This window comes from Ursus americanus, chromosome 7 (assembly GCF_024610735.1).
Source record: "Ursus americanus isolate L20-20 chromosome 7, mUrsAme1.1.p, whole genome shotgun sequence".
In the NCBI taxonomy this organism is placed as follows: domain Eukaryota; kingdom Metazoa; phylum Chordata; class Mammalia; order Carnivora; family Ursidae; genus Ursus; species Ursus americanus.
Genome location: NC_142133.1, coordinates 22048482 through 22073495, shown reverse-complemented (window position 1 = coordinate 22073495; position 25014 = coordinate 22048482). Strand labels below are relative to the sequence as shown.

Sequence of the window (25014 nt, the reverse complement as noted above, 5' to 3'; positions counted from 1 at the left end):
GAAGGATGTGGGACCCTTCTAAAATGAACATGGGACCAGATCCCTCCTTCCCGTCACACCTAATTGTGGGGCTCCTGTCTCTATCCTACCACTGACAGAAATTGCAATTTGCTCTGAATTTGACCGCCTCTTTCTGCTGTCTTGACAGGAATCATTCAGATATCTCCAGCCACAGCCTTTCCTCTTTGCTTTCTGCAGGTATGGATCAAATACCAGTCCCTTCTAGCTCTAAGGAGTAAATGCCTAGGTCTCAAAAAAAAGGGGGGTTCTTTTTGCCCCCCTCAGTAGGCACGTGAGGAAGGGAAAACATCTGATTTCTTTCTCCCCTGGGAGAGGGGAGAAGAGGGAAAGCCACAGCTCTCCAATCACTTTCCTGGAAGAAATACTCTTGAGCCTGGGGTGGGTGTTGGGCTAAGGATCTTAAAGCCGGTTTTAAACACCCCTTTTGCATGACATGGTGGTGCAGTACTTAATCTTAAAATGAGGCGTAACTATTGTTTTCAGTCTCAGGTCTCAGCTAAAACTGAGACCAAATGTCCCACTTCTCAAATCAACTGAATTGAATATATAAACCCTGTTTGGATCCTGATTTGGAATTATAAGTTCAACAAGACATTTTTGAGACCATTGGGGAAATCTGAACACAGGTTGACTTAAATATTACAGCATTGTCTTTGTTAATGTAATCGGGCATTGTGGGTGTATTTTTTAAAAGGCCTTACCAGTTAGAGGTGTATACTGAAATATAGAAGGGTGCTGTGAAATGATATTTGGGACTTGCTTTAAAATCCTCTGGGAATGGGGGTAGGACAATGTAGGTAGAATAAACAGTGAATTGGTGACAGTTATTGCAGGTGAGTCATAGGTACATGGGGATTGGATTCATTACACTCTTCTCTAATTTTGTTATGCTCTTGAAATTTTTATGTAAAGTGTTTAAATAAAATTTAGGGGCACCTGGGTGGCTCAGTCAGTTGAGCATCTGGCTCTTGATTTCGGCTCAGGTCATGATCCCAGGATCCTGAGATAGAGCCTGCCTTGGGCTCCATGTTCAGTGGGGAGTCTGCTTCTCCCTCTCCCTCTGCCCCACCCTCCTCCTGTGCACTCTCTCTCTCAAATAAATATTATTAAAAGATTATTTATTTGAGAGAGAGAGAAAGAGCGCGCATGCACAAGATGGGGGAGGGGCAGCACAAGAGGGAGAAGCCAACTCCCCGCTGAGCTGGGATCAGGAGGTGGGGCTCAATCCCAGGACACTGGGATCATGACCTAAACCAAAGGCAGACGCTTAGCTGACTGAGCCGCCCAGGTGTCCCTCTAAAATTTAAAAGAGTCCGTTTTCATTCTACAAAATATGTGATCAATAATCCTCAAAACTGTAAAGGCCAAGAAAAATAGTGAAAGCCTGAGAAACGACAAAGAGGAGCCTAAGGGGACTCGCTGGTTAGAGGTAATGTGTATTCTGTATGGGATTCTGGAACAGAAAAAGGAATTTAGGTAGAAACTGAGGACATCTGAATAAAGTGTGGACTTTCATGAAACAGTAAGGTATCAATAATTGGCTCCTTAACTGTGACAAATGTACCATACTAATGGAAGATATTAATAATAGGAGAAACTAGGTATAGGGTATAGGAGAACTCTGCACTATCTTCATAATAACTTCATAAATCTAAAACTGTTCTAAAATTAAAAGTTTTCTTTTCGAAAGTCCATTTTAATATCCTGTTATATATTTTCATAATAACATTTCAATATAATTTCTCACCATAGTATATGAACAAAATTATTAGTTTAAATTTTTTTAACTATTTCAGTAATGTTTAGTAATCTGCATTTAGCTAAGACAGGACTAAACAGTTGACTTTCAAAGCACTAGATCAGGTTTTAACTGATATAAAGAAGCACAAACAGATAATTAAATAGAGTAATACCTCAATTAATGAAAAGAAACATAGTTCACTTCCAGAAGAAGAAAATACACAAAATGCATAAGAACATGTCTAGATATGAAGAAAGAGTATGGAAAAATGCCATTATACTTAGCACTGAGTGCTTTAGAAAACAGGAAATATGTGTCTGTATGTCTTAACTAAGGAAAAGACACAGTTAAGATTAGATAAAGAGAGAACTAATCATAGATACTGCTGCTTGGACACATTACAGAGGCAACAAATGGCAAAGCCAGGGTTTGAACAGAGTATGCCCAGGCTCCGAGCTATAGCACCGAAATCAGAAAGAGAACAAAGGGGACAGACACTAGCTCAGAAAAAAGTAGGCAGTACACACCCTACCCTTCCTAATACTTCTCAAGCACAGAATTCAGCCAGTCTCAGATTTGCTTTTCCTGTGGAAACAAGAAGCCTAGCCGGGAAAGACATTCTTTCTGATTCCTCCTTAGTTTACACACACACACACACACACACACACACACACTCTCTCTCTCTCTCTCTCTCTCTCTCTCTCTCTCTCTCTCTCTCAAGCATGCGCGCTTACTTCCTGGGAGGTATAAATCACATTTACCCTCAGATCTGGCCTAGTGACATCAAGGGTTCACCTGTCCTTAAAACAAACCTATTTCATGATGCCCTTGGTAGATAACTGGATTGGTATACCACATCCATTCCAGTCTCTTTCCAGCTTGCTTTCCTGTTCTGTAGAGCCGGAAAGTCTAAAGCTCTATCCCATAGACATTCTTGCAATTGGGATTCCTTACGTGATAGAGGATCAACCGTCAGAAGAACCAATGCTAGAGGTGGAGGGAGGGCATGAGTGAGGTGGAGGCCATCTGCTGCTGGTTCGGTGATAAGCACAGTCAGAGAGTTTAGTTTTTCTGAGATGTTGTTACCTGAGGTCACAGTGACAGCAGCTTCTTGGGCACCAGGAAGCAGGGTGCAGGACATCCATGTGACTAGTTAATATCCTAGCAAGTGTGGCAGGTTCTGGAATCACAATTCCCTGGATGTGGCAGTTTCCAGAGCCAGGCAGCTTCCTGGTGGTGGCAGGGGAGACACAGTTTTAAAGCCAGCAGCCTCTCAAGTCAGCACATTTCCTGATGGTAAAAGAATCAGTAGCTCCCTTGGTGGCCCAGTGCTGCAGTGAGGGTCAATCCCGAAGCCTCAGCCTCACAGTGGTTCTCAGCTCTATGAGCATTAGAATCACCAGGGGAGCTTACTAATTATACACACACACATGCCCCCCCAGGGGTTTTGATTCAATATGTCTGCGGTAGATTCCAGAATCTGTATTCTTAAAATCAACCCAGATGCTTGGGGTACGAAGCTAAGGCTGAGAACCACTGACCCAGAGACTCTTTCATTATCTCCCCCAGTAACTCCATAAGCCATTTAATACCCAGTGTTAAATCCATTTCTGTTTAAACTGTCTAGAATGGATTATTTTTTCTGTAACTGAACCATGACCAATGCAATGCCTGGGGACAAAATCTTCACAATAGATCAAAGTTTAAGCAGAATGAAAGTTCAAATATGCCACCCACCCTCCTGTCAATAAAGAAGCATTAAAATTTTCAGTGCTTACAAAGAGAAGAAATAAAAAGTGTAGGAAAAAACAAGCTGGGAATGGTAATAAAACTAAGCCTAGAGTTTTGTAATATAACTTGCTGTTGAGAGATGATAGCATATTTAGGCAACCTATACCCTGTAAATTAGTTACATCATGCTCATTTATTTTCGATGCCTATTTGCTTTGCAGCTGTACATTTTATTTTGAAAGAAAATTAATGAAATAATAAATTAAAAAGAACCCTTCCAAAGCCCGGGTTGTTTCGATGAACTACATTTTCTGGTCTGTTGCTGCCACCTACCATCTGTCCAAGGCAAGGCAGGCCATGTGCCTGTGACTACCATTCCAAACCTTCAAGAACGTTAGTACCAGCTAAGTTCTCTCCTGTTTCAGGGTCACACTTCTAAAATACTTTTAGGTGCATGCTGAACCCTTAAATGATAAGCAGTTTAAGTGTTGTTAGGGCTGTTTACTCAACAGATGACTTAAAATATGAAAGGATCTTCACCATGATTTACTATTAGATATGGATGTTATAGGAAAAGCAAAACTTAGGGGTGCTGGGTGGCTCAGCCAGTGTCTGCCTTCAGCTCAGGTCATGATCTCAGGGTCCTGAGGAGCAGGCTCCCTGCGCAGCGAGGATCCTGCTTCTCCCTTTCTCTCTGCTGCTCTCCCTGCTTGTTCTCTCTCGATCTCTCTGTCAAATAAATAAATAAAATTATTTTTTTAAAAAAAGGAAAAGCAAAACTTACAAGAAATTAATTCAGTAAATGCCGATTGAACTCCTGCTATGTACGAGGCATCATGGTTTACAGTATACTCATCTACTGCATCCTTTAAATTAACCACATTTAAAGATCATGTGTCTCAGGGGTATCTTGTTCTACCAAGAAGACGGTGATTACCTGGGCATAGAGAACTTTTTTGCAACATGGAAATGTTTCATCTCTAGAATGATTTACTTTTCACTACCATTTATAAATTTTTTTTGTTATCTGTTCGTATTTTTATTTTTTTATTATTAACATATAATGTATTATTTGTTTCGGGGTACAGGTCTGTGATTCATCAGTGTTACACAATACACAGCACTCACTACAACACATACTACCATTTATAAAATCGTGTCTTAAAAAGGTTGATAATGGGAAAAAAAAGGTTGGTAATGATGATGAATATAATAAAATGTCAATAATTCAGCACTTAAAACATATTTTGCTGGTTGAATATGTTCGGTTTCCTTTTGAGTGAGTCAGTAGTACATTAAATTACATTTGCAGTAGCATTTTACAGTTATTAAGACATTTTTATATACAAGCTCCCACTTGACACTTACAGCAACCCTGAGAACTAAGTACAGCAGGGCTATTTTAGAGACAAGAACATCGCCTCAGGACATCCAACGGATTGCCCGAGATTACCCAGGAACAGAACCCCACCTAGAACATGCCCTTCTGACATCAACTGAGTTCCTAAATCAACATCCAGATGAACGAGGCAATAAATCCCCTATTTTGCTTAAGCTAGCATGTATTAAGTCTCTCTCCTTGTAACCAAGAGACCTAACACACTGATATCTTATTTATATTTGTCCTAATATAACTGAGATATTGATTTCCCTAAAATCAAAAATAATAATAATACTGAGCATTATTGATGATGTGCCCAAGTAGAAACTCTCACACACTGCTGGTGTTTGGATACAAACATTTTGTTATTTGACTATGAACCTCAAGCCTTAAAAATTACACATACTTGGAGGAGGGAGAAAGAGATGACTCAGCAGAACACAAGGGATCTTTAGAGTAGTGGCACTCATCTGTATGATACCGTAATGGTGAATACCTGGCATCATACGTTTGTCAAAACCCAGAGACCTGCACAATACAAAAAGTGAAACCTGATGTAAAATAGGAACTTCAGTTAGTAATAAAGTATCAATATCCATTCATCTGTTGTAACCACAAATGTACCACACTGATGTCAGATGTTAATAATGGGGGAACTCTGTGGGAGCAGGGGGTAATTGGAAGATCTCTATATTTTCTGCTTAATTCTTCTGTGTCCTAAAACTGCTATAAGAAGTTAAGTGTATAATTTAAAAAGGAAGAAAGAAAGAATCACACATGCATTACCCAGCCGTTCTGCAATTATAAATTTCTCCCAAGGAAAATATAGGACAGGGATGCAAAAATATGAATAAAACAATTGTCATTGCGAAGTTGTTTGTTACTGTAAAAAAAAATGGAATCAGAATCTACGCAAATATCCATCAGTTTTTAAAGGTTACATAAATTTCTAGGCAGTCTTAGAGAATGCTGATGCTGATCAGGGCTTCTTACCTAGGGTTCAGGATAGGCTGCAGAGGTTCAAATGCTGACTCTCTCATGGAGCCACTTGTGGGTTCTTTGGATGCCCTGTGAGGCCCTGGAGCCACAGTGCTCCCTGATGTGGGGAGTGCTATTGAAGTGACCAGTGGAACTTGGAAATTCCCTTGCCTTGCTGGATTGCCTTCTTTGGACAATTGCTTCCAAGAGAGCTTTAGCTCAAGTACCTGGCATTCCTTAAAAACACTCAAGAGCCTCCTAGGGCCTACAAAGTCCCAACTTCCTGGCATGGTGTTCTTGACCTTCCATTGTGGTTTGAGTTTACTGTTCCAGCCTAATTTCCCATTCACAAGGGGCTATTTTTTTTAATACTAGGTACTTTCTTCTATTATGGTTCAAAAAAATAGTCCCTTATGAATAGGCTGATGATGGAATGGTCCATCCAAACCAGTTTCAAACATCATTCCTGGCACGTACCAAATACAAAGCAAGTTAAAATGTGGCACGATTTTGTGCAATTGGTGGAGTGTAAAAAAAGGAGAAATCTATTTTAATGTGACACTAGAGGACATTCTTTGCTACAGGGGTTCTAACACTGACTGCATAAAGAGGAATTCAAAGGGTATTTTTTGGCTCTGCAGTGAACTAAGCCTGAAAAGCCACAATAATGTAAGTGGGCATTTAATTTTTACAATTTAAGAATAAACTAATAGACAAATCACAGAAGACAAAATTGTGATTACAGAAGAGAATGTTATCCAGCCAGAAAATTTAAAACTAGATTTGCTGCCAACAAAGTTTGGGAAATAAAAGGAAAGAAGAACAGGTAAAGGGGCCCATCCAAGCACGATCACCCTCAATGAGAGATGCTCTCCTGGTTGATGGAATGTCAGATAGAGGTTCAAGAATATTGTCTGAAATTAAAGAGGTGAAAGAAATAGAGATTCGTGACAAAATTATGTTGGGAGAAGAGAGACAGCAAAGGAGAGAGGCAGGGCAAGCAAGCTAAATTTGCACACATCATGACGTCTAAATCAAGAAACACTCATTTAGAGATATCAAGGTAATCACGAAAAGAACTAAAAACAGAAACTGCTAAAAGTAGTTACCTCCAGAGAGCAAGTTAAAGGACACCACAAGGAAGCAATCAGTCAAATCCAGAATATGGGACATTTCACAAGATGACTGACCTAGTTTCTCTAACAAATCGATGGTACGGGGGTAGAAATGAGTTATAAAATAAATGAAATTTAGGAGATGAAACAAATTCAATGTGGAGATTTCTTTTGGGATCCTTATTAGAATGATTTTGAAACAATTAGATAAATTGGATTATGATTCAGATATAAGATGATGATAGAAGAAATCATTAATTTTGTTAGGTACAATAATGGCATGGAGGTTACATTTTCAAATACCTTTGTAGTTAAAGGCATCATGAAGCATTTCTACATAAAATAACATGATGCCTGGGCTTTGCTTTAAAATACTCCAGTGCCAATCTCCCATACACCCAAAATATAGCAAGATAGAGAAACAAGACTGGCCAAATGTTGATAATTATAGAAGAAGGGGTCATGGGATTCATTGTACTATTCTCTCTGCTTTTATATATGTATATTTGAAATTTTCCAAAAGAACAGACTATTTTCTTTGTTTATTTATTTATATATTTATTTATTTATGAAGCAGGTGTCTCTGAGGAATGTGATAGGGTTTGGAGAGCAGTGGAACGAGCAAGATTGTTTTATGTCTAGGGATTTCAGGGTGTCTCAGTCAGTTAAGCGTCTGACTCTTGATTTCAGCTCAGTTCATAATCTCAGGGTCATGAGATCGAGCCCCACGTTAGGCTCCACACTTATTGTGGAATCTCTTTGTCCCTCTCCCTTTCCCTCTGCTCCCCTCACCCCACACTCATTCTCTCTTTCTCTGTCTCTCAAATAAATAAATAAATAAAATCTGTTTTAAAAGATTGTTTTATGTTTTTAATTTATTCAATAAATATTCATTGAGTCCCTGCAATGTATGAGGCACTGTTTAGGCACTTTTGGGAGAGGAAAAGAACAAATCAAAATCCCTGTCCTACTAAAGCTCACATTCCAGTGAGAAGAAAGAGCAACAACAACAACAAAATTACATACAAGAAGCGCCTGACTGGCTCAGTCAGAAGAGCATGCAACTCCTGATCTCAGGGTCATGAGTTCGAGCCCCACACTGAACGTAGAGATTATTAAAAAAGAAAAAAAAACCCACAGAAAGAATAAATAAGCTGTAATATGTTAGAAGTGGATACATGCAATGAGTAAAGAATAAAGTAGGGTAAGAGAGATTTAGAGTGGGGCCAAGGTTACGGATAAAAATAACATGTTCAGGAAAGGGCTCATTGAAAAGCATGACATTTGAACAAAGACTTGAAGGAGGTGAAGGAGAGTATAAACCCTTCTGACTTGACACCTTTTAATTATGTCCATGGTTTAGCTTGATAAAAGGAATTGAAGATTACTTCAAAAATAAAATAAAATAAAATCCCCCTCCTCCTCACTCCTCCTTCTCTGCCTATCAAAATTCTCTTTCAGTCTTCAGGACAACTTCAAGAGATCAGTCTTCATGAGGTCTTTCATCCACTGCCAGAATTAACTGCTCTTTTGTGTTCTCTAGTACCTGGCTAGTAACATGTATTCCGTTCTCCCATATAAATATGGCTTTTTATGGCTTTATTAAGCATTTTCACTTTCATTATTTTATTTATACCTCACCATACTCCGTGTAGTTTTTATTTCAATATCTATTATTATTCCCACTTACCAGATGAGAAAACCAAGGCTCTGAAAGAGTAAATGACCTAAACCAGATTAGTCAGACACAAAACATCCGAATTCCAAACCTCTGAATGTGAACATTACTTCTTGACCTCATTCCACTACTTCTCTACAATTCGTTGCTTCTAAGAGTCCTTTTCTATGTTAAAATTAGATTTGAATCAAAGTACTATTTGCACATGATATGAAATGAGGTAATTCAGCAAATCTGAGGAGGAAAAGCAAGCCTCCCACTGATCAATCCCCAGTGACTTTACAAGGACAGTACTGTCTTCATCTCTATTTGTAGTTCTTCTGGTGGTTGCCTGTGTTAACTCTAGATAATATGCTTACACCTTTATATATTGATCTGATCGCCTTCAGGTATTATTTGCTGACTTTCCCCTATGAAAAGGGAAGATTTTGCTCATTTGCATTGCCCTCACGTCTCGGGTTAGGCTCCCTGGGACCAGACTCTGAGGCAGAGACTTGTGTGCAAGGCTTTGGTGACAACGCTGCTGGACTGAACTGCAGGAGGAGGTGACCTGCTGGGCAGCTGCAACAGAAGTATCTGCCCGTCTCAGGAGCTCTGGGGCAGGAAGAGCTCTTCAGAGCTGTCCTTCAGAATTGAAACAAGCGGCTGGGACTTTGCACCCTGCCATTGAGCAGTCTTTGTGTGTGAGCTCGGGGATGTAAAATTAGACAGCTAAGACTCTCTCCAGAGAATGGCTTGCAGGGAAGTTGTCAGCAGTCAATACTCCTGGCAACTGGAGAATTGGACAGTTTGGTTCTGAAGTGGGTCGGGAGGCGAGCAGAGCACCATGGCATCCATCACAGCCCACCCCTACCACGCTTGGATTCACTTACTTCTTATAGTAAATCCATTCTACTTGGAATTATCTCCCTCAGCTTTCTGGTTGTTTCCTTTGTTTGGAGAAACTTGGGAAAACGTTGGTGAGTTGGATGACATCCCTTGCCTCTTCAGGTGCTCTCAAAACCACATCTGAGATACTCCATTTCGCTTCTCTACTTCCAATTCCGGATTCCCCTTCCCTCAGCTAGCAATTCTGCCGGTCTAAATGGCTTGCCTGGAGTTGTTGAGGGGGGGAATCCTTGACCTTCATCCCTGAGGGGTCTGAGTCTAAGGATCCAGCTCTATTCAGGTTATGTTGGCTACATTGCCTGCTTACCATCAAAACTGGGCAGGCAAGAAAGAAGAGATGCCCTGGATCAGCTGGGTGCCAAACGTATTCTTGACTGATCTCCAGGAAGCCGACATCTCTTCCTCTCCTGATGATCGGCGCCCATTATCACTTCATTATTCCTTCCTTATCCTATGTAGTTTCCTTCCCTGTTCTTCTCTCTTTCACATCTCACATACTCACACGTGCCTCTAAGAAGCTCTAATCAATTGTCCCCTAGGACCACAAATTCCACGTCTTCAAAACGAAATCCATTTTTTTTTTCCCTCACTCATAAACCTGTTCTCCCTCTTTCATCCATCTAGCTCCTGTGCTGGAAACCTGATTCATAACCTCCGCTTCCCTTCCCTATATATCTACCAGGTTCCGTAAATTCTATCTCCTACGCAGCTTTTAAAGTCATTCTCATTCTCCTTCCCCATGGTCACTATCCTTATTCAGGGGCTCATCATTTCTCACCTGGACTATTACAAAAAGCTCGCAACTGCTCTTCCTTTCTCCAGTCTCCCCTACACCCCTCCCACCCACATCACACCACATCTTTCTAAAAGGCATGTCATTTCACTGCTTAAAATTCTTTTCATGTTTAGGCTTTTCCCAGCTTGGCCCCTCCTACTTCTCCGTTCACTCCCCCTCACTCCCTCCCTCACCTACTTGTCACTTGCCCCTGCCCAAAGATGACAGACCCCCTTCATGACCTTATGCCTCCACACACTCTTCCTCTTGCCAGACTCTACTTTTCTTTCGCGATTTGCTTCATTCCATCCATGACTCTTCCTGATAGGTAGGATCAGCTTCTTCTCTTCCCATGGTCACATTGCAATTCTTTCATACCTTTATTAGGACACTCATCACGTTATGTTCAATTATTTGCCTTAGACACACAAGTACATGTGGAATATATGAAAAAATGCAACGGTCGTGTATTATATTCAGTTGTGATCCTAGTGTATTGCATTACTTTCACAGTTCCTAGAAATAGTAGATAATAAAAAAATATTGAATGAACAAATGAAATATACAAATGTTGTTTACAGCACGATGCACCTGACCCACCAACAGCAATTGAACATATACTTCACAGTTTCCCAACAGTGTTGACTGATGTTTGCTGACTGGCCCATATTCTCTGACCTGACCTCAAGATGACTGCCAAGATTTTTATATTCATAGCCTGAGAATGAATAATTCTGTTTTCCCTGGGCGATGAACCAATAGCTATCATCTGTTTTAGGGAAGGGACTGCAAAAACTAAAACAAAACAAAGCAGGCAGACCAAAGGAACACTGGAGAAGAATCATCTCAACTGCGAGGGCTTACTTATCAATTACTTACTTATCCAGGATCTAGTACAACGGCTCAGATATCATAGGCATTCAATAAATACTTGTTGAGTGTCCAGAAAAAGAAGAGGAAGGAATAACAAATGATGCCCCTGGGAGTGATGCAAACTTATAGAAACCTCTCAGTATGGTAGAAGGGGGAGAGATGAGCTCAGATTTTAAGCAAATAAGTTGTAAGCTGTTTACCCAGCTGGACATATCCTAAAGACATAAAAAGAAAGAGAAACTGAGAAATCTGGGATTGGGAATGTATTTATTTAAAATCAAGAGAGTGAGATGTGCTCCCAAGAGATAAAAAGTCTACAGAGGTAACCACTTTTTTGTACTTTTTTTTTTTTGCTGTTTTGTTATTTACCTCCATGATCCTAAATAACATATTTACACTGTTATTTTGTTGAATTTTTCCATTTTAGAAATTATATATCGATTTCCTAACTACTATGGAAGATGAAGATTTAGCTTTCTTCCTGTGCACCCCATGCCAATATACACATTCTTCCCCCATCCTCCAATATAGTTATATTACATATGTACAAAATCAATATTCAGTGTTTATTTTATTCATTTATTCACCCAATAAATACTTTGAATTGCTTGGAGAATTTTAATCAGGGTATATAATAACATTCACACTTTCAATCATTCCCGGCTGCCTTTTCTGAGTGTTGCCTTTTGAGAAACATTAGCACTATTTCTCTGCCTACTTTAAAGTAGAAAAATCAATTCTAAATAAGTCAAATTATATCAGTTCTTATTATGTCCAAGGCATGTGAGGGAAATCAAATTGTCTAAAAAGGAATTGGGGCACCTGGCTGGCTCAGTTGGTAGAGCATGTGACTCTTGATTTCGGGGTTGTGCGTTCGAGCCCCATGTTGGGGGTAGATATTACTTAAGTAATAAAAAAAAATCTTTAAACAAACAAAAATAACATAAAACAGAATCCTTACCCTCAAAACATCAAAATCCAGATGGTCAAATCATGCAAATACACACAAAAAGTTAACAAGTTAATGCCTCCTGAGTGATGTAGCCCGATAGATCCCCCAAGAGTCAGAGGAAGATGTCCCTGTGTATTGGGCTGGCCCAGGACAACGCTGTAGAGAAGATGGAACAGGGTTATGAGGGATCTATTAAGATACAAGAGTAGGGAGGGCTAAGGGCAAAGAGGGACAGGAAGAGCACTCTAGGCAGGAGGAAATCATGAGGCAGGAAGGCAGGAAACACAGTCAAAGCCCAGTTTGACTGCAAAAGAGGTTCGTGGGCAAGAATGGCAGGACAGAAGGGGGCAAGGACAGGGGAGAGCAGAGTGTAATCAGGCTTGATGTCAACAAGAGAATTCCTAGGATTTTCTCTTTTTGTGGCTCCATTAAGTTACTAAGCAATGATGCAGAGATGTACAAAGATTTATAGTTACATTTCAGTGAAAAAAAAAGTGTCAAATTATGGTTTGAGGAACATATTAAAATGATATGCTGGAGGATTAAATTCTCACATTGAAAAATAGTAATAATTCAATAACATTAATATTACCTAAATATATAGTTAAAAAATCAACAATACTGATTTAACTAGTAATGTTACTTAAGGCACATTAACCATTTAGAGAGTTTGTCAGCTCTTTCTGTGTTCTGGCGATCGAAGTAAACCCTGGGAAGTAAAGATGACTAAGAACCAGTCCTTTGTTTCAAGGAGTTCATGGTCTAGCAATAAGACGAACATTCTCAACCCCTTTTTGCATCATTCCAGGGCATCTCTAGAAACATCTGAGAATTGTTAGAGTAGAAGTTCTGTTAACTAACTTTATCAATCTCTCTTACTATCTCATCTTTCTTACTTTCTCATCTATCCATCATCTAACACTCAGCAGCCAGGTGAATGCACGACTTGTGGGGTGCACGGCCTCAGAATAATGGCACTGCAGGCAGAACAGAAAATTAGGTCATGACCACTGGAGCTGAGCATCAGGGATGTGTGTGATCAAACACAACTTTACTTCTGTCTTCCATGTGCTCTTTACCATGAATTAAGCAGGGACAACCTTTCCCCTGATCTGAAATGGAAACGGTGGCTGTGTCCATAACTTTTCAGTTCAATCTTAATTAACAGGTCGTTCACTCTCACTTTAAGTGATTGTCACTTTAAGTCACAGTCTTAATTCATAATTAGAATTTCCAGTCCAAGATATCACACAGAATTCTGAACTTCATTTAAAGGTGATTCTTCCTGTGTGCCTGGCTGGCTCATTTTGATAGAGCTTGCCACTCTTGATGTTGGGGTGTGAATTCAAACCCCATGTTGGGTGTAGAGATTGGGATGAATGAATGAATGAATGGATTCTTTTCTACCCAGTTCAGTCCTATTGCAGACTGAAAACCTTCAGTGAGAGAGGGGGCCGTGGTTGGCTTCTCTCCCTCCACCTCCATCCCCAACCTCAGTTTTCAGGCCAATCTCAGACCCCTGCAAGGCATTGGGGAGGGTGGAGTAGGAGGAGAGACTGTATGCTCTCTGGCCTGGCAGATATCTAATAAGTTAGCATTGGCATTCCTGGGTGGCTCAGTCATTTAAGTGTCTGCCTTCGGCTCAGGTCATGATCCCAGGGTCCTGATTTTGAGCCCTGCATTGGGCTCCCTGCTCAGCTGGGGTGCCTGGTTCTCCCTCTCCCTCTGCCCCCCACCCCGGCTCGTGCTTTCTCTCTCTCTCTCAAATAAATAATAAATAAAGTACTTTAAAAAATAATAGGTTGGCTCTCTGATGGGTCATTTTCATGGGCTCCTCGAAGATCATCCCACTTTTTTTTTCCCCCACCTCTTTATGTCCTTGGTCTAAGAGTCTTGAGAAAATCTCCCTTGTAAATTCCACGTATGGGAATCTGTCTCTGGCATTTCACGCCTATTTTATTTTGGTGTTCCAGTTAAAACTTCAGTTTTAATATCCTACCACCTATCTATACATCTGTCCATCCATTTATCCACTATTGACTCATCCATTTGTCTTAGGCAACACTTTTAAGGAAGAGTTGGTGGCAACAATGAAGTGCAAGAGAATGGCAAGAAGTATGGAAGAAAGAAATTAGCATGGCAATGCCAAAGAGATGAGGAATAGTTAGCACTAGTGAATACCAGGATACACGTTGGTTTCTGAACTATATGTCTGTCTTGAAACAACTACAAGTGTGTTTTCTTAAATTTGGACTTTCCCATGGATTAAGATCCTATTTTTTAAATGCCTCATTTTCATTGAAGATTTATATCTAAGTCACAATGGCTCCCAGAACTTTCCTACCATAACTTACATACAATAGTGTATACAAAAACCTGTCTCTGGGAAAAACCATTGTTTCTAGATTGTCATCTAATAGCAGCAGAATTTAGTAGAAAACATTAATGGATGATAGTTTTAAATAGCTCTACTAGTTGCAGCAAATGATGCAGCAAAATAGAGAAAAGAGAAATATATTAATCTCCTCAACCTTACGTTCTTTGTTGTTTCTTTTAATTTTAATTCCGGTGTAGTTAACATACAGTGTTACATAAGTTTTGGTGTACATAAGTTACATAAGTTACATAAGTTACATAAGTTTCAGGGATTCAGCAGCTCTGCATATTACTCAGTGCTCATCAAGATCCCTCCTAATCTCCTTCACCTATTTCACCCATCTACCTACCTACCTCCCCTCTGGTAACCCACTGTTCTCTGTAGTTAAGAGTGTTTTTTGGTTTCTCTCTTTTTTTTTCTTTTGTGCATTTGTTTTGTTGCTTAAATTCCGTGTATGAGTGAAACCATATGGTATTTGTCTTTCTCTAACTGGCTTACTTCACTTAGCATCGTACCCTCTAGATACATCCATGTTGTTGCAATGGCAAGACTTCATTCTTTTTTATGACTGAATAATATTCCATTGCATATATATACCACTTCTTCTTTATCCATCCATCTACCGATGGATACTTGTGTTGCTTCCATAATTTGGCTATTGTACATAATGCTGCACTAAATATAGGGTGCATATATCCCTTCGAAATACCGTTTTTGTATTCTTTGGGCAAATACCCATAGTTTGATTATTGCATTATATGGTAGTTCTATTTTTAATTTTTTGAGGAACCTATTTTTCCACAGTGGCTGCACCTGTTTGCATCCCACCAACAGTGCACAAGGGTTCCTTTTTCTCCACATCCTCACCAACACTTGTTGTTTGTTGAGTTTTTGATTTTAGCCATTCTGACAGGTGTAAGGCGATATCTCATTGTAGTTTCAATTTGCATTTCCCTGATGATGAGTGATGTTGAGCGTCTTCTCTAGTGTCTGTTGGCCATCAGTATATCTTCTTTGGAGAAATGTCTGTTCATGTCTTCTTCCATTTTTTAATTGGATTGTTTGGGTTTTGTGTGTTTTTTTGTGTATTGAGTTATATAAATTCTTTAAATATTCTGGATATTAACCCTTTATCAGAGATGTCATTTGCAAATATCTTCTCCCATTCAGTAGGTTGTCTTAGTTTTGTTGGTTGTTTCTTTTACTGTGCAGAAGCTTTTATTTTGATGCAGTCCTAATAGTTTATTTTTGCTTTTGTTTCCCTTGCCTCGGGAAATATTATCCAGAAAGATGTTGTTATGATGGATGTCAAAGAGATAACTGCCTTTGCTCTCTTCTAGGATTTTTATGGTTTCAGGTCTCACATTTTGGCCCTTAATCCATTTTGAGTTTATTTTTGTATATGGTGTAAGAAAGTGGTCCATTTCATTCTTTTGCATGTAGATGTCCAATTTTCCCAACACCATTTGTTGAAGAGACTGTGTTTATCCCATTGTTTACTCTTTCCACCTTTATCAAAGATTAATGGACTATATAATTCTGGGTTTATTTCTGGGCTTTCTATTCTGTTCCATTTTTTTTTATTTGTGAAAATAATTTAAAAATTTATTGAAAGATCTTAATGAAGACCTAATAGAGATACACTACGTTTACAAATTAAAAACTTGCTTTCATAAAGATGTCAATTTCTCCAAATACAACTATAGATTCTATATAATTAAAAAAAATCCCAATAGGATTTTTTAATAATATTTTTTATTATATTATGTTAGTCACCATACAGTACATCCCTAGTTTTTGATGTAAAGTTCCATGATTCATTACTTGCATATAACACCCAGTGCACCATGCAATACGTGCCCTACTTAATACCCATCACCGGCCTATCCCATTCCCCCAGCCCCCTCCCCTCTGAAGCCCTCAGTTTGTTTCCCAGAGTCCATAGTCTCTCATGGTTCATTCCCCCTTCTGTTTACCCCCCCTTCTTCTTCCCTTTCTTCTCCTACCAATCTTCCTACTTCTTCTGTTCCATAAATGACTGAAACCATATGATAATTGTCTTTCTCTGCTTGACTTATTTCACTTAGCATTATCTCCTCCAGTATCATCCATGTTGTAGCAAATGTTGAGAAATCATTCTTTTTGATGGCTGAGTAATATTCCATTGTATATATGGACCACATCTTCTTAATCCAGTCATCTGTTGAAGGGCATCTCGGCTCCTTCCACGATTTAGCTATTGTGGACAATGCTGCTATGAATATTGGTGCATATGGCCCTTCTCTTCACTACATCTGTATCTTTGGGGTAAATACTCAGTGCAACTGCTGGGTCATAGGGTAGCTCAATTTTTAACTTTTTAAGGGACCTCCACACTGTTTTCCAAAGTGGCTGTACCAACTTGCATTCCCACCAACAATGTAGGAGGGATCCCCTTTCTCCACATCCTCTCCAACATTTGTTGTTTCCTGCCTTGTCCATTTTTGCCATTCTAACGGGCATAAGGTGGTATCTCAATGTGGATTTGATTTGAATTTCCCTGATTGCTAATGATTTTGAACATTTTTTCATGTGTCTGTTAGCCATTTGTATGTCTTCATTGGAAAAGTGTCTGTTCATATCTTCTGCTCATTTTTTTATTTGTTTATTTGTTTCTTGTGTATTGAGTTTGAGAAGTTCTTTGTAGATCTTGGATACCAGTCTTTTATCGGTAGTGTCATTTGCAAATATCTTCTCCCATTCTGTGGGCTGCCTCTTAGTTTTTTTGACTGTTTCCTTGGCTGTGCAGAAGCTTTTTATCTGGATGAAGTCCCACAAGTTCATTTTTTCTTTTGTTTCTCTTGCCTTTGGAGATGTGTCATGAAAAAGGTTGCTTTGGCTGATGTCAAAGAGGTTGCTGCCTATGTTCTCCTCTAGGATTTTGATGGATTCCTGTCTCAATTCGAGGTCTTTCATCCATTTGGAGTTTATCTTTGTGTATGGTGTGAGAGAGTGGTCAAGTTTCATTCTTTTGCATGCAGCTGTCCAATTTTCCCAGCACCATTTATTGAAGAGACTGTCTTTTTTCCATTGGATGTTTTTTCCTGCTTTGTCAAAGATTAGTTGCCCAAAGAGCCGAAGGTCCATTTCTGGGCTCTCTATTCTGTTCCATTGGTCTATATGTCTGTTTTTGTGCCAGTACCATGCTGTCTTTGTGATCACAGCTTTGTAGTACAGCTTGAAATCCGGCAACAAAGAAATAATACCTATTCTCCTAAAGCTGTTTCAAAAAATAGAAACAGAAGGAAAACAACCAAACTCATTCTATGAGGCCAGTATTACCTTGATCCCCAAACCAGGCAAAGACCCCATCAGAAAGGAGAATTACAGACCGATATCCCTGACGAATATGGACGCCAAAATTCTCAACAAGATCCTAGCTAATAGGATCCAATAGTACATTGAAAGGATTATCCACCATGACCAAATGGGATTCATCCCTGGGATGCAAGGGTGGTTCAACATTCACAAATGAAAAGAGTCAAGAACCATATGATCCTCTCAATAGATGCAGAAAAAGCATTTGACAAAATACAGCATCGTTTCCTGATTAAAACCCTTCAGAGTGTAGGGGTAGAGGGTACATCCCTCAATTTCATAAAAACCATCTATGAAAAGCCTACAGCAAATATTATTCTTAATGGGGAAAAGCTGGAAGCCTTTCCCTTAAGATCAGGAACACGACAAGGATGCTCACTCTCGCCACTATTATTCAACATAGTACTAGAAGTCCTTGCAACAGCAATCAGACAACAAAAATGATAAAAGGCATCCAAATCGGCAAAGAAGAAGTCAAACTGTCTCTCTTCGCAGATGACATGATACTCTATATGGAAAACCCAAAAGAATCCACCCCCAAACTACTAGAAGTTATAGAGCAATTCAGTAATGTGGTGGGATACAAAATCAATGCTCAGAAATCAGTTGCATTTCTATACACGAACAATGAGACTGAAGAAAGAGAAATTAGGGAATCCATTCCATTTACAATAGCACCAAAAGTCATACGTTATCTCAGAATTAACCAGAGAAGTAAAGGATCTATGTTCTAGAAACTACAAATCAGTCTTGAAAGACATTGAAGAAGACACAAAAAGATGGAAAAATATTCCATGCTCATGGATCTATTCTGTTCCATTGATCTATGTGTCTATTTTTGCACCAGTACCATACTGTTTTGATTACTACAGCTCTGTAATATAACTTGAGGTTTGAAATTGTAATACCTCCAGTTTTATTTTTGTTTTTCAAGTTTGCTTTGGCTATCTTGGATCTTTTGTGGTTCCATACATATTTTAGGATTGTTCTAGTTTGTTCTTTGGATAATACTTTGTGCTTAACCCCCCACCTCCCACATGCACTTGTAAGATCAGTGAGCCAATGAACCAGCATCCTAGGCTCTCCCTCTGCTACCTGAAGTCCTGCCCACAATAACCTCCTGACCATTTGTTTTCTAGTTTTTGGAGGAACTATGCCTGAACTAACTAATGCATGGACCACCAGATGCCTGGTATAGAGTGTCAGCCTCTCAGTTCTTTTTTTTTTTTTTTTTTTAAAGATTTTATTTATTCATTTGACAGAGATAAAGACAGCCACTGAGAGAGGGAACACAAGCAGGGGGAGCGGGAGAGGAAGAAGCAGGCTCACAGCAGAGGAGCCTGATGTGGGGCTCGATCCTGTAACGCCGGGATCACGTCCTGAGCCGAAGGCAGACGCTCAACTGCTGTGCCACCCAGGCGCCCCACAGCCTCTCAGTTCTGATTCAAAGAAACTTGGACAGACAATCCTTAAACAGGTATGGTCTCTAGGCTCTTAAGGATGTTGGCACAGAAATCATTCTTATATATTTGCAGTAGGGAAGTCTTATTCATCAGGATCACCTTTCACTTAGAATGTAGAATTTGGTATTAGGCTTTCTTTAAAAATGTTTCAAAGAAACTTCTAGAATCACTAAAGGCCAGGGACGATAATTTCATTTTACATATATCTTTTCCCCAACATTTTATTTTGAAAATTTTCAAACTTCCCAAATAGCGAAAATAAAAATGGTACAATTAACATCCATACATTCTTTACTGAGATCAAATAATTTTAAATTTTGGTGCATTTGCTTGGATTTGCCCACCCCCTGCCTCCCTCCTTTTTTCTCTTTTTCCACATTTTTTTTTTGAAAGTAAGATGCAGACATCAGAAAATTCCACCCCTAAATAGTTCACATGCCTCATCTAAAAATAAGAACATTCACCTACATAATCACAATGCCATTACCACATCTGAGAAAACTGACATAAATTTAATAGTGTCTTTTGATGTACAGTCCATATTTAAGTTTTCCCAGTGAGGGATTCTCTAAGCACCAGCCTCCAAGGTCCTTCCTTGCTCTGGCTGGACATGGACGGCAGGAAGGAGGCAGCGCAAGGCAAGCAATTGACCGTGCGGGGAAGCCCCCAGAAGTTGGAGCCCATTTTTGCTGATTCTCGTGGTATTCATTTCCTAGTAAGTAATGCTATTAAACAGTTAGGAATAATCAAACTTCTCACTTAAATGATTGTGATTTTTCCCTTGTACTTCCAGCAGATCCATTAGAGGAAAATCGAATCTGCATTATTTATAAGTTAAGAAACAAACCAAATACTAAGATTTGAATCTAATCCTTGGACAATCCTTAAATGGGTATGGTCTCTAGGATCTCAAGGAGGTTAGCATAGAAATCATTCCTACATTTTTGCAGTAGTGGAGGCTTATTCATCAGTATCATCTTTCACCTAGAATGTAGAATTTGGTTTGGGTTTTTTTTAAAAGGTGTTTTTCCCAGGATCCAGGAAAGTATGGGAGCATATTCTGTCCAGATTGTGCTCTTTTTTTGTCTGTGAAGGTGGAAGTCCTGTTATTATCAGCAGGACCTTAGAGCCTCATGTCAGCTGCTTCAGAGAAGGTCAGACTCTCCTAATTTGCTAGTGTAGAAAGTCATTCTCTGTAACATACGCTTGTTTCTTTTCATCCTTCTAGATTCACTATTCTTTCCTACCACTCTGTTTACCACTGATTACTCCACCAAAGGCTGTTCTCTATCAACTTAGGACTTTGATTTCTCTTGAAAGTGACAACGCATTAGGACTTGTCCCAGTTGAACATTCTGGGTCAGCTATGGGGTTTTAAATCTTTACAGCTCACAAAAAGAACATAACTGAACAAAGAAAGATAGGTGTGCTGTCATCAGAGCTTCGGATATAAGGGAAAGGAAGACAATGTGCCAGCTTCATATGGTTTGCCATTTCTATGGTCTCTGTCTGTGAAGGTAATGCTCTTATTGATTAGTCCTCAAGAGAGACATCATTCGCAAACTGACCCCTGCCTTGTGGCAGCAGACTCACACTTGTGTTAGCTTCAATAGCGTATGAACAGATCCTGTTGCTGGGAGGACATGGGCAGCTGTTGCCTTGACAACACAGCATGCAAGTCTCTGGCTCCCTGAGAAGGTAGTGATTGCTTATCAGTCCCACATATGAACTTTTTGCTTATAAGACAAAGAATGTTAACTTACAACTCAATTACTGAAAGTTTGTCAGTACCAGAAAATTTCATCTGGAGTCAGGCTGCAAATACATAAAAGAAGCTTAAAAACATGAAATGCCATGATAACGTAGAATCATAGGTTTCAAACTTGATTACTAGGGACAAAGCATTCTATTTTCATAACAAGATACTTTTACTACGAGAGACTTGTACAAATTATGTATCCCAACTAGGACAGGAATAAGGAAAATTGATTCAGCTCCATCATTAGAGATCCTTTAAGGCCATATCCCTGTACCTAATTACTGTTGGATCAGGGCTAGGACTCAGGGAGAAGAGTGTCAGGCCAGGACAAGGCAGAGTTCGAGCTTTGGGAAGGATTTGTGAGACTCTTGTAATCCCATCCATGAAGGAAGCAGAGACTTGAAAAGGACTCGCACATTAGGGCTTGCTCTCTTACAGATCTTGAAACAGTGACCACCCTGTGAAGAATCTCCAGCGAGCTTCCTGGAAGATAGGACACACGAAGTCTAATCTTCCCTGTTGCCTCAGCTGAGGGCCAGCCAACCACCGGTCACCAGAGATTCCATCCCCGATCATCCAGCAACCAGTCAACCTGCCAGTTGACGGCCACTCCACACCCATCAGTGACTGAAATCCACTGAGCTGAGTCACAACCCAAGGAACCCGATCAGATCATCAGATAAGCACAAGTGTAAGCAGAAATAGAAATGCTCTCCGGTCAGGTATACACTGGATGATGCAGTATATAAAATTAAAAATGCACCAGGCTCTTTTTCTTTTAAGATGGGAATCATTTGAGATAGAACTTACCAGAATTCCTGTGCTTCTGGGGCACAAACTACAGCAGTGCAATAAACAGAACTGAGGAGCCCCATGTGTATGTAGCGGCTCCAAGGTACTGGTATTAATGAGGAGAGCAGGAAATTCATAATCTGCCACTACAAAGAAGACATTGAGCATGGTTGGTAACTACAGGTGATCAACTCCAACTACACTAAGTTTTACACGTTCAGACCATTTTGGAGCTTGGGATATTTGATTTTGATACTACTATAAAGTGAATTTAGAAACTATAATGTCAAATAAATAAATAAAATCTTAAAAAAATAGGAACTACAATGAGGGATGCTTGGGTGGCTCAGTTGGTTAAGCAACTGCCTTCAGCTCAGGTCATGATCCCAGGGTCCTGGAATCGAGTCCTGCATCCCTGCATTGGCCTCCCTGCTCAGCTGGGAGCCTGCTTCCCTCTCTGCCTGCTGCTCTCCCCGTTTGTGCTCTCTTTCTCTGACATATAAATAAAATCTTGAAGGAAGGAAGGAAGGAAGGAAGGAAGGAAGGAAGGAAGGAAGGAAAGAAAGAAAGAAAGAAAGAAAGAAAGAAAGAAAGAAAGGAAGGAAGAAAGAAAGGGAGAGAGAAAGAAAGTAACTACAGTGAATTTCAGGGGTGCCTGGATGGCTCAGTCGGAAGAGCATGCAACTCCTGATTTCAGGGCCATGAGTTCGAGCTCTCTATACTCCATGTTGAGTATAGAGATTATAAATAAACAAACTTTTTTAAAAAATGAAACTACACTAAAATTTCACTTTTAAGTCTCTGCTTATTCAATAAACAAACAATACATACACTGTATACTCATCATGGAGTGGGGTGCAAAATGCAGTTCTGACTTCAGGAATTAAAAAGCTTGTTGAGGTGTCTTAAGTAAGTGAAAAATTAAAATGACAAAATGTTTAAATAACTAAAATAAATAAATATCTGTTCAAGATGCCAAAGAATGTGTGTCAGGGCGCCTGGGTGACTCAGTCAGTTGAGTGCCCGATTCTTGATTTCCATTCAGGTTGTGATCTCAGGGTTGTGAGATCAGGTTGTGAGACCCCATGCGTCAGGCTATGCACTGGATATGGATCCTGCTTAGGATTCTCTCTCTCTCTCCCTCTGCCCCTTCCCTCAATTCTCTCTCTAAATAAAATTAATTAATTATTTTTTTAAAAAAAGAATGTGTGTCAACAATACTAAAAAAATAGGGGCACCTGGGTGGCTCCGTCGGTTAAGCCTCCAGCTGGATCTCGGCTTAGGTCATGATCTCAGGGTTGTGAGATGGACCCTGGTGTCAAGCTCCATGCTGGGTGTGGAGCCTACTTAGTATTGTCTCTCTCTCTCTCTCCCTCTGCCCCTTCCTGCTCATGCTTGCACACTCTCTCTCTCTCTCAAAAAAAAAAAATAGATGGCAATAGAAGAGATGATCCAAGATAGTGCAAGAATACCTTCTGATGAATTGCACAAACCTACAGTTTTAAAAAATTACTATTACTTCTTACATAGTAAATGGCTCTGGCTTTTTCCTAAAGTGTATACTTGAATTTTTGCTTTCTTTTTTTTTTTAAGATATTTATTTATTTGTTTGTTTGTTTGTTTGAGAGAGAGAGCGTGCGTGCATAAACACCCATGCTTGAGCAGGGGGAAGGGCAGAGGAGGCGGGGCAGAGGGACAAGTAGACTCCGTACTGAGCCCATAGCGGTTGCGGGGCTTGAACTCATTAACCTGAGATCTATGACCTGAGCCGAAATCAAGAGTTGGAAGCTCTTGCGTAACCAACTGAGCCACCCAGGCACCCCAAAATTAAATACTGTTTTATTTCCAAGTAACGTATATCTAGAAGACCCTAAGAACCCAAGTTCAGGTTTAGAGGTAAATCAAAACAGTTTCTAGAAATAGTTAACTCTTCATGCTCACAGATGTAAAATCACTAAGGGAACTTTCTGGACTCAATATAGGGCAACTGCTAAGTGCTATCTTTTTCACACACCATAGGAGCCATGTTTGACTGCTGGTAAGTGACTCTGGTCTGTCCCCAGTCCCACTCCAGCATAGCCCTATGCCTCTCTACCCTCTTTTCCTCCTTCTTTGACTCATCTCCAGGCCCACCAGTTCTTCAGAGTCCCTTCTCCAAGGCACTCTGGTCTTTTTTCCTACTGGTATTAGAAAACACATATTTAAATCTTGCAATTGAATTTTTGTAAAAGAACCTACTAAGCTTCTAGGCTAGTTAATATTTTGTATATTCAGTATATGAAAAAAAGCTGGTTTTGATCTTTGTAGTACATTACTGGTTGGGTCGATGGTTTGGAGCATAGGACTAAGCGACAGGAGACCTGGCTTCTAGTTCTGTTGCCAGCAGTAGAACGACCTCCTCCAAGCCAACATTCTGCAATCTGCAAAATAAGGGAATCAGAAGAGATATGTTGTTTTTTCATTGCTAATTACAAAAGTGATCAGTGCATATACTCTTCATATCAATTTTTAATATAATACAGATAAGTTTGAAGACCACTTAGAATTTCCCCATTTTCTCAGCTCCAGTTCCCTTTTCATCTCCCCATTATTATCTCTTTGGTGTATCTCCTTCCAGTACTCTTTCCTCACATTTATATAAGCTCCCTGCCAGGTTTAATATTTTATATAAAAAACAAAGCAGCCTTTATACAAAGAAATAAGAGCTTAACTTGTGTTTAAATGTATGAGTTTCCAGATGGGAACATTTTCATTGCTTGGCCCTGGTGAATGTTTAGGAAAGATTGTTGCATCTAAAATCAAAACAGGGACCTCTGGGTGACTCAGTTCATTAAGCATCTGCCTTTGGCTCAAGTGGTAATCCCAGAGTCCTGGGATCCAGTCCTGCATCAGGCTCCTTGCTCATCGGGGAGCCTGCTTCTCCCTCTGCTTGTGCTCGCTCACTCTCTCTCTGACAAACAAATAAATAAAATCTTTAAAAATAAAATAAGATGTTTGGATCTTCTTTTTAAAAAATAAATTTAAAAAAAATAATAAAATCAAAACACTTTGGGGGAACCTGGGTCCGTTAAGCAGCCATCCTGATTTTGGCTCAGGTCATAATCTCAGGGTCCTGGCCTCAAGCCCTGAGTCG

At 39.7% G+C, this 25014-nt stretch overlaps 1 protein-coding gene across 8 annotated transcripts in view; it reads right to left on the bottom strand.

Annotated features, from left to right (window-relative positions):
* Nucleotides 1-2901: 2901 nt before the first annotated feature.
* Nucleotides 2902-25014, bottom strand: part of LOC123785927 (uncharacterized) — a 98892-nt gene continuing 76779 nt past the window's right edge. For 4 of the 8 annotated variants that reach the window (XR_015725176.1, XR_015725179.1, XR_015725182.1 and 1 more), the window contains 3 exons: nucleotides 24192-24301; nucleotides 21900-22027; nucleotides 2902-4222 (listed from right to left, as the gene is read on the bottom strand). Coding sequence is in view for 1 of the 8 variants with exons in the window: in XM_087863398.1 (XP_087719524.1) it covers nucleotides 4122-4222; nucleotides 5281-5402; nucleotides 21900-22027; nucleotides 24197-24301 (456 nt within the window). In the remaining 7 variants the exon portion in view is untranslated. Of the gene's footprint in view, nucleotides 4223-5280; nucleotides 5403-21899; nucleotides 22028-24191; nucleotides 24302-25014 lie in introns of all 8 variants that reach the window. The other 4 variants (XR_015725180.1, XR_015725178.1, XM_087863398.1 and 1 more) reach the window with 3 other exon arrangements.